At 44.8% G+C, this 13,824-nt stretch overlaps 1 protein-coding gene across 1 annotated transcript in view; it reads right to left on the bottom strand.

The window, feature by feature from the left end:
* Positions 1 to 13,824, bottom strand: part of LOC126210384 (uncharacterized) — a 93,042-nt gene that overhangs the window by 31,133 nt on the left and 48,085 nt on the right. Inside the window, exons 5-7 of the mRNA XM_049939614.1 lie at positions 8,209 to 8,382; positions 6,116 to 6,240; positions 4,149 to 4,397 (exon numbers count right to left, since the gene is read on the bottom strand). Of these exons, the coding sequence (XP_049795571.1) occupies positions 4,149 to 4,397; positions 6,116 to 6,240; positions 8,209 to 8,382 (548 nt within the window). The remainder of the gene's footprint in view (positions 1 to 4,148; positions 4,398 to 6,115; positions 6,241 to 8,208; positions 8,383 to 13,824) is intronic.

Raw genomic sequence — 13,824 nt, 5'->3', positions numbered from 1 at the left:
AGAAACGATGACGGAAATAAATGAGAACTTTAAGAGTGGAATTAAAATTCAAGGAGAAAGGATATCAGTGGTAAGATTCCTGATGACATTTCTATCCTCGGTGAAGAATAATCACAGGATCTGTTGAATGGAATAAACGTTCTAATCAGTAGAGAATACCGATCGGGAGAAAATCGAAGAAAGACGAAAGTAATGAGAAATTGCAGGAATGAGAACAGCGATAAACAAAACATCGGAATTGGTCATCACGGAGTGGACAAAGTGAAGGAATTCTGCGGAAGAAAAATACAACACGGCGACCTAAGGAAGGAGAACATAAAAAGCAGACTAGCACAGGAAATGGTGGCATTTCTGACATCAAGCGTAGGAAATAGTGAGGAAGAAATTTAGGAGAATGTACGTTTTGAGCTCAGCGTTGTGTGGTAGTGGAACATGGACTGTGGGAAAACCGGGAAAGAAGAGAATCAAAGAATTTGAGATGTGGTGCTACTGAAGCAGGCTGAAAGATGAACTGATAAGGTAAAGAATGAAGAAGTTCTCCACACAATCAGCAAGGAAAGGGATAAATGGAAAACACTGACAAGAAGAAGGGACAGATTAGTAGGGCATGTGTTAAGATATCACAGAATAGCTTCCACGGTACTAAAGGGAGCTGTATAGCGTAAAAATTTTAGAGGAAGATACAGATTGGAATAGATCCAGCAAATAATTGATGACGCAGGTTGCAAGTGCTCCTCTGAGATTCAAAAAATGGTTCAAATGGCTCTGAGCACTACGGGACTTAACATCTGTGGTCACCAGTCCCCTAGAACTTAGAACGACTTAAACCTAACTAACCTAAGGACATCACACAACACCCAGTCATCACGAGTCAGAGAAAATCCCTGACCCCGCCGGGAATCGAACCAGGGAACCCGGGCGCGGGAAGCGAGAACGTTACCGCACGACCACGAGCTGTGGACTACAAATAAATTCATTAACCTTTGTTAGCATGACCAGAAAGGATTCAGAATTCAGTCATAGCAGTGGAAGTTGGAAAACAGAGAAAAATAATTTTTTTTTACATTTGAAATTTCATCACTTTTTTAAACTTACTAATAGCAGCATTTGTTGCTATAGGTACACTTTTCTTCGTAAGTAAGAGAGATTCTTCGATGAATTTTGTCCAGCATACAAACCATACTTAAAGGTGTATTAAAGTCTAGAATTTTCCAAATCTATTAAAAACTGTGGTACAAAATTGAGGTAATTAACTATAAAATTTGTGTTTTTTTCTAAACATTAAGTTTAAAATATAACAGCTCATTCGTTTTTTCATAAATTAAATAAATTCTAGAGTTTCATACACCTGTAACTATGGTATGTATGATGTGCAAAATTCATCGAAGAATCTCTCTAATTTATAAAGAAAAGTGTACCTAAAGCAACAAATGCAGCCATTAGAAGTGAAAAAGAGATGAAATTTCACATGTAAAAAAAATTACAATGAAATGAACAGCCTTAGCTGCTTACAGGCGTTGACATATGTCACCGAGACAGGTGAAAATGTGTGCCCCGAGCGGGGCTCGAACCCGGGATCTCCTGCTTACATGGCAGACGCTCCATCCATTTTTTTTCTTTAATCTCGTTTTGTTCGTTGCATCTGCTCGGGGAGGACGTCGTAAGACATCCATTTAAGTTCGTTGTTGATCGATTAGCTCAGTTAATTTTTTTTTTTTTTTTTTTTTTTTTTTTTTTTTTTTTTACAGAGGGCTGCTAACCCTCTGACCGAACACGCTGAGCTACCGTGCCGGCTGTCTGAGCCACCGAGGACACAGAGGATAGCGCGACTGCAGGGATTTATCTCTGGCACGCCTCCAGCGAAACCCACATTCTCAACCATCTTAGTATATAGTCGGCCGCAGTGGCCAAGCGGTTCTAGGCGCTACAGTCTGGAGCCGCGCGACCGCTACGGTCGCAGGTTCGAATCCTGCCTCGGGCATGGATGTGTGTGAAGTCCTTAGGTTAGTTAGGTTTAAGTAGTTCTATGGGACTGATGACCACAGCTCTTCTTCTTCTGTGCGAATGCACAAACAGTGCCCGAACTCTTACGGGAATCGGCAACGCGCCGCGAGTAGTAATCCCTGCAGTCGCGCTATCCTCTGTGCCCTCGGGGGCTCAGATGGATGGAGCGTCTGCCATATAAGCAGGAGATCCCGGGTTCGAGTCCAGCTCGGGGCGCACATTTTCACCTGTCCCCGTTGACGTATGTCAATGCCTGTAAGCAGCTAAGGGTGTTCATTTCATTGTAATTTCATTCTAACGAGCTGCATGTCCGAAAGAACAGATACCATCTTAGTATATGGTTCAAATGGCTCTGAGCACTATGGGACTCAACTGCTGTGGTCATCAGTCCCCTACAACTTAGAACTACTTAAACCTAACTAACCTAAGGACATCACACACAGCCATGCCCGAGGCAGGATTCGAACCTGCGACCGTAGCAGTCGCACGGTTCCGGACTGCGCGCCTAGAACCGCGAGACCACCGCGGCCGGCCTCTTAGTATATATATATATATATATATATATATATATATATATATATATATATATATATATATATATATATATATAGCTATGTTTTCGAACTTCCACTGCAATGAGTGTGAATCCTGAATGCTTCCTGGTGATGCTGACAAAGTGTATGAATTTTGTTTGTAAAAGTATAGAGCGTGGTAATTAAAATGTCCTGCGATGCCTCTCCTGCTCCAAGTCGTCCCGTGTGACGTCCTACCCCCCTTAAGGGTAATAGCAGCTGGGCCACGATGTGTAAAGTGCTACTCCTCCTCCACTCTCCGTTTATCATCTCGAAGGGAACGATCTATTGATACGTAATCAGCATGGCTTCAGAAAACATCGTTCTTGTGCAACGCAGCTAGCTCTTTATTCGCATGAAGTAATGGCCGCTACCGACAGGGGATCTCAAGTTGATTCCGTATTTGTAGATTTCCGGAAAGCTTTTGACACCGTTCCTCACAAGCGACTTCTAATCAAGCTGCGGGCCTACGGGGTATCGTCCCAGTTGTGCGACTGGTTTCGTGATTTCCTGTCAGGAAGGTCGCAGTTCGTAGTAATAGACGGCAAATCATAGAGTAAAACTGAAGTGATATCGGGTGTTCCCCAGGGAAGCGTCCTGGGACCTCTGCTGTTCCTGATCTATATAAATGACCTGGGTGACAATCTGAGCAGTTCTCTTAGGTTGTTCACAGATGATGCTGTAATTTACCGTCTAGTAAGGTCATCCGAAGACCAGTATCAGCTGCAAAGCGATTTAGAAAAGATTGCTGTATGGTGTGGCAGGTGGCAGTTGACGCTAAATAACGAAAAGTGTGAGGTGATCCACACGACTTACAAAAGAAATCCGTTGGAACTAGACTACTCGATAAATAGTACAATTCTCAAGGCTGTCAATTCAATTAAGTACCTGGGTGTTAAAATTACGAACAACTTCATTTGGAAAGACCACATAGATAATATTGTGGGGAAGGCGAGCCAAAGGTTGCGTTTCATTGGCAGGACACTTAGAAGATACAACAAGTCCACTAAAGAGACAGCTTACACTACACTCGTTCGTCCTCTATTAGAATATTGCTGCGCGTTGTGGGACCCTTACCAGGTGGGATTGACGGAGGACATCGAAAGGGTGCAAAAAAGGGCAGCTCGTTTTGTATTATCACGTAATAGGGGAGAGAGAGTGGCAGATATGATACGCGAGTTGGGATGGAAGTCATTAGAGCAAAGACGTTTTCCGTCGCGGCGAGATCTATTTACGAAATTTCAGTCGCCAACTTTCTCTTCCGAATGCGAAAATATTTTGTTGAGCCCAACCTACATAGGTAGGAATGATCATCAAAATAAAATAAGAAAAATCAGAGCTCGAACAGAAAGGTTTAGGTTTTTCCCGCGCGCTGTCCTGGAGTGGAATGGTAAAGAGAGTATGATTGTCGTTCGATGAACCCTCTGCCAAGCACTTAAATGTGAATTGCAGAGTAATCATGTAGATGTAGACTGTAACAGGCAAAGCCCGGCCCCTCACGGGAGAGGTCAGCCTGGTGAGCAGTGGACAGCAGCCACGGTTCCCGGTCCTTCCCGGACGCCTGCTACTCACGTGCTCCAGCGCCCGCCAGATGGCAGTGTCGCCCGCCTCCCCTGTGGGGTCCAGGTTGCTCCTCAGGGTCCCCGCGAACAGCGCCGGCTGCTGGGGGACGAGGCAGACGCAGCGCCGCAGCGCGGCCAGCGGCAGAGCGCAGACGTCGACGCCGCCCAGCAGCGCGCGGCCCGAGGTGGGCGGAGCCAGCCGCAGCAGCGCCGCCCCCAGCGAAGACTTGCCGGCGCCCGTGCGTCCCACCACCGCCACCTGCGCGCACGTGGAGGCGCACGTGGAGAGGCCGGCGACGAAGCACACAAGTGTACAGCGTGGTCCATTCACAGTGACCGGAGAGAAATAACTCACGAAATAAGCGTCAAACGGAAAAACTACACAGAACGAAACTTGTCCAGCTTGAAGGGCGAAACCAGATGGCGCTATGGTTGGCCCGCTAGATGGCGCTGCCATAGGTCAAACGGATATCAACTGCGTTTTTTAAAATAGGAACCCCCATTTTTTATTTCATATTCGAGTAGTACATAAACAAATACGAATGTTTTAGTTGGACTACTTTTTTCGCTTTGTGATAGTTGGCGATGTAATAGTCACAAACGTATAAGTACGTGGTATCAGGTAACATACCGCCAGTGCGGACGGTATTTGCTTCGTGAAACATTACCCTTGTTAAAACGGACCGTTTACCAATTGCGGGAAAGGTCGATATCGTGTTGATAAGGCTGGACAAGAGTTCCGTCGCTGTCGAGGCGGGTCCCTACGTAACAAGGCCTGTACGCATTGTAAGTAATACGGACAGTGCCAGGTGGCATGGAGAATGTCCCACGTGGCTGTGTGAAATACCCCGTGCTGGCGAGCCACCTGCCTATCTGGTGCCGATACTGGGGTCACTGTCAAAAATCTTTTATCTCCACCTCCAGTAGGAATGCATTTTCGGCCGAGTGTCCACATGACCGTTTCAGATCCTGCTCCTGTCAGTGACATTCTCCTGCTGTTTGTCATCATATAGCAAAATTACTCAGTAAAGAGCCGCCACAAACATATTTGACAGCGGTACCCTAAAATAAAATTTTCCTGTTGTTCTGGCTGCAGCATGTTTTAGTAGAAACTCTAACTTTCGAAGATTGGCACCATGTTTACTTTCAAGAGACAACTGATTGGGGTGATGGAAGTGTGTCTGCTACATAATGACATCCTGACAGTGGACACTCAACCGCAAGTACATGCAATTCGCTGCTGTCCCACCAACGGTAAATACGAAATGGAACGAGAATGGAGGCAGACTGCCGCCAAAATAGTGATGCTATTTATTGGAGTTTCACTAACATCTGTTTATTTGTTCTGCTACATCAGCATGTGGAATATTTAAAATACTGGAGTGTCGCTCCACCTGTGTAACAGTTGCCTTTCTCAGGGGCTACTGTTTAATAAAACTTGTTACTTCTCCGTAATTTATCAGTCACTCTCCCGCAAAGCCAGAATTAATTACATTTCTGCAGGACATGCAAAATAATCGCTATAGGCGGTTTTCACACACTGAACATTCCCTGGGGACAGTAATGGGCCTGGGTTCGACCCTACACTGTCTGGTGTGTCGCTGTCGCCTCACACTTTCAAGGCACTGGTTTTAATTGAGCTATAGTTTATCTGCCAGCCACGTCATAGGACTCTGCCATGTAACAGGCAAATGTTTGATTTCCCTTTTGAGCGAATATACAAATTAGTAATGGATTTGCTTGTTTTAATGCGACCTATTCCGTAGTAGCTGCTTTTCTTTCACGCAAGCTATTTCCTACTCTCTAAATTTGAGAACTGCCTGTTTCTGGAGTGCAGAAACCATTAACATGACTGACAGGATAGAGGTGTATTTGTGTTACTGGTAGCAGGCATGAGACCATCAAAGCATAACAACTACAACATGCCCTTTGGAGTGCAGAACGAACAGTGGGAAAGAAGCTTTGATTCACACTCACCTTCTCGCCATCCATTATCCGCAAGCTGACGTCCTTCAGGGCCACCGGACCTCTCTCATACTTGAGGGAAACCTGTTGGAATTCTATGGACCCACCCAGCGACCACTGCTTCTGTACATACTTCTCTGAAATTTGTAAGCAAATAATAATGTCGAACCTTTCACGTAATAAATTTTTAAAAGAGATTATCTCTTGTTTATGCTTAAGCTGGTTTCAAGAGCAGGCGCAGAACAAAGTCGACCATTTCAGAGGATTGGCGTCATAATTTGCCTTAATCGATAGGGGGAAACCAGGGGCGAAGTTAAACGTAAATGTTGTGAGGAGACGTAAGCGAGTGAATGGTTGGTATGTGGATCAAGTAAGTTCTTTGGAGGATTTGAAAAGATGAGGAACTAGCGAGATGTTGATGGTGTTAGGACAGCAACCAGCCACAAATTTACTTTCAGTTCCTTTATTCAAAGGGTACCGTTACCGGTTTCGAATCGTTGTGATTCATCCTCATACGGTTTACATGCTTTCTTTATGACATGTGGTGTGTTTTTTACAGATTAATTGTCCTAAAATATAAATAATACATAATTATAAACAGGCCACACACCGATGGTTGTGTTACAGATTTTAGTTGCATGTGACTTACGTGAAACGTCGGTTTCGAGTGTTTGTCTTCATAAAATTCGTCCGACATATGTAAAAGCATTCCCACTGCATTCTTATTGTTGCACACGTAAATTGTTCTCACTGAAATCCTAAGATTTGTCACTGAGATGATTTGTACCACGCACCACATGTTTTGATACATACAAAGAGCTTACAAACATATGAGTATCACAGATGCTATGATATATCGTAACATTTGACGATGATGTCCTATGTTTCGAAAGGATCATATATCCATTTACACAACTGTAATGCCTTTTTTCACTAGTAGAGAGACATTGAATTTTTTTGTGTTGATATTGCTAAATTAATTATAAAGTATATATATTACATATAGGGTGTTACAAAAAGGTACGGCCAAACTTTCAGGAAACATTCCACACACACAAAGAAAGAAAATATGTTATGTGGACATGTGTCCGGAAGCGCTTACTTTCCATGTTAGAGCTCATTTTATTACTTCTCTTCAAATCACATTAATCATGGAATGGAAACACACAGCAACAGAACGTACCAGCGTGACTTCAAAGACTTTGTTACAGGAAATGTTCAAAATATCCTCCGTTACCAAGGATACATGCATCCACCCTCCGTCGCACGGAATCCCTGATGCGCTGATGCAGCCCTGCAGAATGGCGTATTGTATCACAGCCGTCCACAATACGAGCACGAAGAGTCTCTACATTTGGTACCGGGGTTGCGAAGACAAGAGCTTTCAAATGCCCCCATAAATGAAAGTCAAGAGGGTTGAGGTCAGCAGAGCGTGGAGGCCACGGAATTGGTACGCCTCTACCAATCCATCATTCACCGAATCTGTTGCTGAGAAGCGTACGAACACTTCGACTGAAATGTGCAGGAGCTCCATCGTGCATGAACCACATGTTGTGTCGTACTTGTAAAGGCACATGTTCTAGCAGCACAGGTAGAGTATCCCGTATGAAATCATGGCGGTGAATCGAGGAAGTACAGTACATACTGACGAAACTAAAATGAGCTCTAACATGGAAACCAAGCGTTTCCGGACACATGTCCACATATCATATTTTCTTTATTTGTGTGTGAGGAATGTTTAATGAAAATTTGGCCGTACCTTATATATATATATATATATATATATATATATGTGTGTGTGTGTGTGTGTGTGTGTGTGTGTATTTGTGGCTGGTTGCTGTCCTAACACCATCAACATTTGTCTTCAAACAACAGCCACAGTCTCCATCATGTCATCATATGACAAAATTGCAATAGCGAGATGACCTTATTGATATGTGGAGGCTGATGTTAAGAGTCCAGGTAAGACCTACAGAGAGCACGAGGAGTGATGTAGGAGATGCCTTTATCAAGCAGTGGGTATGATATGCCTGCTAAAGATACGCGGAACTGAACGACAGAGGAAGCCGTGTGTGAGTGAGAGAGAGAGGAGGTAAACAGCTCACCGGCGGCGGCGCAGTCGGCCTCCGCGGGGACGGCGGCGAAGGCGGCGGCGCTCTGGACGGCCGCCAGGTGCTGCTGGAGCCTGGCCGCCTCCTCCAGCAGCTTGGACACGATGCTGGAGAGCCCCAGCAGGTGCGTCAGCGCGATGCCCACGCCCCCGGCCGTCACGCCCACGCCTGCAGCACAGCCGGGCGGTCAGCTGACCACTCCTGTGCCTCGCTTACCTGGCTCTCCGAATCGACGACGAGCTGGCAGCCCTCAGCGGAATAATGTTGCTCTGCACAAAACTGTGCCTCACCTGCCTGGCCTGCTTGCTTCTTTCCCCGGATTTCCTCACGCCGTGGAATTCAGCAGAGTGCTTGCACTGCTTCCACTGCTTTAGGCTTTTGATTGGGTAAATCATGGAATACTTCTAGATAAGCTCAAGTGCTGTGGTACGAATGGGACAGTGCTCAAAGGGTTTAAATCATACCTAACTGGAAGAGTGCAGAAAGTTGAATTAAACACTTCACATAATATGCAAAAAACTGGTGATTTCTCAAACTGGGGAACAATCCAGAATGGGGTGCCGCAAGGTTCGGTCTTGGGTCCTCTGCTGTTCTTAATATATATATGACTTGCCACTCTATATTCACGAGGATGAAAAGCTGGTACTTTTTGCGGATGATTCAAGTATGGCTATCACACCCGACAGACAAGAATTAACTGGTGAAATTGTAAATGATGTTTTTCAGAAAATCATTAAGTCGTTCTCGGCAAATGGGCTCTCATTAAACTTTGACAAAACACAGTATATACAGTTCCACACAGTAAATGGAATGACCCCATTAATAAATATAGACTTCGATCAGAAATCGGCAGCTAAGGTAGAATACTCAAAATTTCTAGGTGTATGCATTGATGAAGGGTTACACTGGAAAAAACACACTGAGGATCTGCTGAAACGTTTGAGTTCAGCTTCTTATGCTATTAGGGTCATTTCAAATTTTGGCGATATACATCTGAGTAAATTAGCTTACCACGCCTATTTTCATTCTCTGCTTTCGTATGGCATCATATTCTGGGGTAACTCATCATTGAGTAAAAGAGTGTTCATTGCACAAAAGCGTGTAATCAGAATAATTGCTGCCGTGGACTGCTATAAATATATATGGAAGTATGTGAAATGTATTGTTCATAACGTCTCTTCATGGCATTTACGTATCTCACTGGTTCAGGTCAATGTAAAAAAAAGTTGTGAAATTTGCTAGTAAGTAATATACTTCATTTCCTGACGATAGACCAAGATCGGACAGTGGTCAAATTATTAAGACAGTTGAAACGTGACCGAGACTTGCCTCTCTGGAAACAGGGTGCCGTCCTTGACCCTCGTGACCACATTACTATTCTGTATCCTTATTTCGTGATCGAAAACTGTTGTTGAAACGCTTCAGAGTAAGGAGCCAAGCAAATTGTTAAGGTTTGCTACCATTTAGTTAGTTCTGGTGCAAGATGGATATTTCGTGTGGAAATAAAACCAATTTTGTTGAACTTTCGCCGTAGACAGTAGGATACTCCCTTGATTTCATTCATTGCACATAGTGCACTTGATTACATTTCACCAGTTAATTTCATTTAACTGCAGTTTGCCATTACTACATGTACTGTTTCCAAATAATAAATGCAATTAGTGTGAAATTATTCTCAAGATGAGTAGTGTAGTAAATCCATCTGGAAATTAATAATCTGCCTACATGTTGCACTGCTGGAAAAAAAGACAACACCCTCAAGGACACGATAACGTTATTCAGAAGTGAGGAGACAGGTAGCTCACCATTCTTGGAGTGTATGATAACAAATTCTGACCAGATGAGACCCGTGTGACAGTGAAGGGAGTCGGATCAGTGAACAGCATGACCCCCTCTGGCGCCAACTGAGGCGTATTTCCTCACATTCAAAGCATCGCAGAGCTGCCGAATGGCGTCCTGCGATAGGCTGCCCCGAGCGTCTTGCACGTGTCTCTGCAGTTCGGCAGTGGTTGTTGCAGACCCTGGAGAACGACCGTGTTCCCACTTCACCGTGTCCGAGATGTGTTCGACTGGCGAGACGTGTGGTGATGGTGCTGGCCAGGGCAAGAGTCGCACACCACAAAGAGCACTTCGCACCGCAGCAGCTCTATGTGGACATGCACTGTGCTTCTGAAAAGCACATCACCTTCCTGTCGAAGGAATGGCAGCAGCACAGAAATAATAACCTGCGCAGTGGTTACTCTACCCTGAAGAAACACCGAATGTGACCGTGAGGTGTAACTGATGACCCTCCACACCACGAAGCCTGGGATGCTGCCCCTCAGGTCGTGGACGAGTGAGCTCTGGAACACGCAGTTCATCGGGTTTGCAGCACACACCTGTACGTCCGTCTCTTTCACGTAGACGCCACTGAAAGCAACAGAGTGTCATTGCACCCTCCAGTCGACTACTTCGTGACACCAGAGTACCGTGCTTGGCCATGTCGGGGTGTCAGTAGTGACCTGGCCAGATCCACACGAAGATGACGTGCTACAGACGCGAAATTTAACCGACAGGAATAAGATGCTGTGATATGCAAATGATTAACTTTTCAGAGCATTCACACAAGATTGGCGCCGGTGGCGACACCTACAACGAGCTGACATGAGGAAAGTTTCCAACCGATTTCTCATACATAAACAGCAGTTGACCGGCGTCGCCTGGTGAAACGTTGTTGTGATGCCTCGTGTAAGGAGGAGAAATGCGTACCATCACGATTCCGACTTTGATAAAGGTCGGATTGTAGCCTATCGCGATTGCGGTTTATCGTATCGCGACATTGCTGCTCGCGTTGGTCGAGATCCGATGACTGTTAGCAGAATATGGAATCGGTCGGTTCAGGACGGTAATACGGAACGCCGTGCTGGATCCCAACGGCCTCGTATCACTAGCAGTCGAGATGACAGGCATCTTATCCGCATGGCTGTAACGGATCGTGCAGCCACGTCTCGATCCCTTACTCAACAGATGGGGACGTTTCCAAGACAACAACCATCTGCGCGAACAGCTGCACGACGTTTGCAGCAGCATGCACTATCAGCTCGGAGTTCATGGCTGCGGTTACTCTTGACGCTCCATCACAGACAGGAGCGCCTGCGATGGTGTACTCGACGACGAACCTGGGTGCACGAATGGCAAAACGTCATTTTTTCGGATGATTCCAGGTTCTGTTTACAGCATCATGATTGTCGCATCCGTGTTTGGCGACATCGCGGTGAACGCATATTGGAAGCGTGTATTCGTCATCGCCATACTGCCGTATCACCCGGCGTGATGGTATGGGGTGCCATTGGTTACACGTCTCGGTCACATCTTGTTCGCATTGATGGCACTTTGAACAGTGGACGTTACATTTCAGATGTGTCACGACCCGTGGCTCTACCCTTTATTCGATCGCTGCGAAACCCTACATTTCAGCAGGACAATGAACGACCGCATGTTGCAGGTCCTGTACGCGCCTTTCTGGATACAGAAAATGTTCGACTGCTGCCCTGGCCAGCACATTCTCCAGATTTCTCACTAATTGAAAACGTCTGGTCAATGGTGGCCGAGCAACTGGTTCGTCATAATACGCCAGTCACTACTCTTGATGAACTGTGGTATCGTGTTGAAGCTGCATGGGCATCAAAGCTCTGTTTTAACTCAATGCCCAGGCGAATCAAGGCCGTTATTACGGCCAGAGGTGGTTGTTCTGGGTACTGATTTCTCAGGATCTATGCACCCAAATTGCGTGAAAATGTAATCACATGTCAGTACTAGTATAATGTATTTGTCCAATGAATATCCGTTTATCACCTGCATTTCCTCTTGGTGTAGCAATTTTAATGGCCAGTTGTATTTCTTTCCAGCAATGTATATCAATCATCTTTTTTAGTTATTACCATCATTTTGTAGCTGATTGAAGGGAACATTATTCTTGCCAGACGCATATCGTCTCAATCTATTAGGGCACAGCCAACGCCTGTGTGTGTGTGTGTGTGTGTGTGTGTGTGTGTGTGTGTGTGTGTTTGTTTGGACGGGGGGGGGGGCAGTGTTCTACACGTGTTGCTGATAAACTGCTTGTGGAGCTGACACTTAAAACCATTATTATCAAAATACACAACCAGTGATATTGCACAAATAATTTTCGGCGAAATACAGTATATCTGGCACAACAAATATCACCTGTACTGTGTTGCAAAGTTACGGTCAAAACGAAAAAAATCATTGGTATAATATTAAAGGCATCTGAGAATTGAGCGATCGGCAGCAATGAAGAGGTTTATCCAAAGCTTCTTAACAAAATACATTGTAAAACCTTGCTATGCTTGCTTGGGTTTAATTAACCATTTTGCCAACGACATCGTACAAAAGTAATATAAAAATACCAAAATAGAAATATGGAAATAGAAGTAATCTCCTTAATACATAAAAACTGTTCCACAGCGTGGTCAAAAAGGGAACTTAAAGCTAAGGAATCAAGACACGACGCCAAATGTACCTGGAAGATAAGACATAATAGATCAGTTAACAGTGTGGAAACTAGAGTATTAATATAACCACAGGCAATAGAACAAGATTCACAAACACCTGTTAGCATCCCACAGAAAATCAAAAAGGGCCTCATGGGAGATAATACTGGATCACGCTGGTTTTCCTAAGATTTTCGAGTAAACGCTGTATGCTTCGAAAAAGTTGTACGGAAACAGTGAGTAATTAACTTTTCCTTCTTTCTTCGTGCTCTGACATTTGCATAGGGTATTAACTTTGATACCTAATCGGTAAAAAGCGAAAGGAGTTCAACTGTGGTCGGTACGCGTTATTACCAGCGTTGTTTTCACCTTGGTAGTTTCATTCGAGAGTGAAATCATTACAAGCGGAAAAAAAATTAGAACTTGTCGGAAAAAGAAGGGAGGGTGGGTTTTAACGTGCTGTCGACGGTGTGGTCATCACAGACGCAGCACAGACTCAGGTAGAACGTAACAAGGAAGGAAATCGAGGGTGTCATTCCAAAGACACCAACCAGGCATTCTCTTTACCCTTTTACGGAAACCAAAGAAAATCCGTGTGGCGGTCCAGTGTACCGACAACTGCGGCACTGTGCGCAGTAAAGGAAGAGATTGTGGGAACGTATTGATGAAGCACCCGCTTTTATTCCCAATGGACTCGATGTAGGGACTAGCGTGGGAGACTGAACTGTTCGTGGGTGCACGATTCCCTCACATCGGGCAGTACTGTATATGTGTAGCTGCCTGTTTGCACGCCCGTTTATAAAATACCACTCATTAGAATGGAAAGACGAAAAGTAAAAGGATGTACAGCGTGGCAAAGGGGAAAGGCAGAGCGTCAGATGAGGGCAGGTGACATAGTCGAAGGAAATATGGCGAATACAGAATTGTGTTCAAGATTACAGGTCTACATCGAATGCTAACGAGAAAGTAACGACTTTAATTGGAGGTAAAAAAAAATTATTGCACAACTGGTCTAAAAGAAGGCATGGTTTTATAGGACACATCCTGCGACATCAAGGAGTAGATAATGTGGAACTGGAGGTGAATTTGTCGTGGCAGTGCAACGCTTCAGTACAGAAGC

This window comes from Schistocerca nitens, chromosome 10, assembly GCF_023898315.1.
Source record: "Schistocerca nitens isolate TAMUIC-IGC-003100 chromosome 10, iqSchNite1.1, whole genome shotgun sequence".
In the NCBI taxonomy this organism is placed as follows: domain Eukaryota; kingdom Metazoa; phylum Arthropoda; class Insecta; order Orthoptera; family Acrididae; genus Schistocerca; species Schistocerca nitens.
This window is presented reverse-complemented; position numbering and strand designations above follow the sequence as displayed.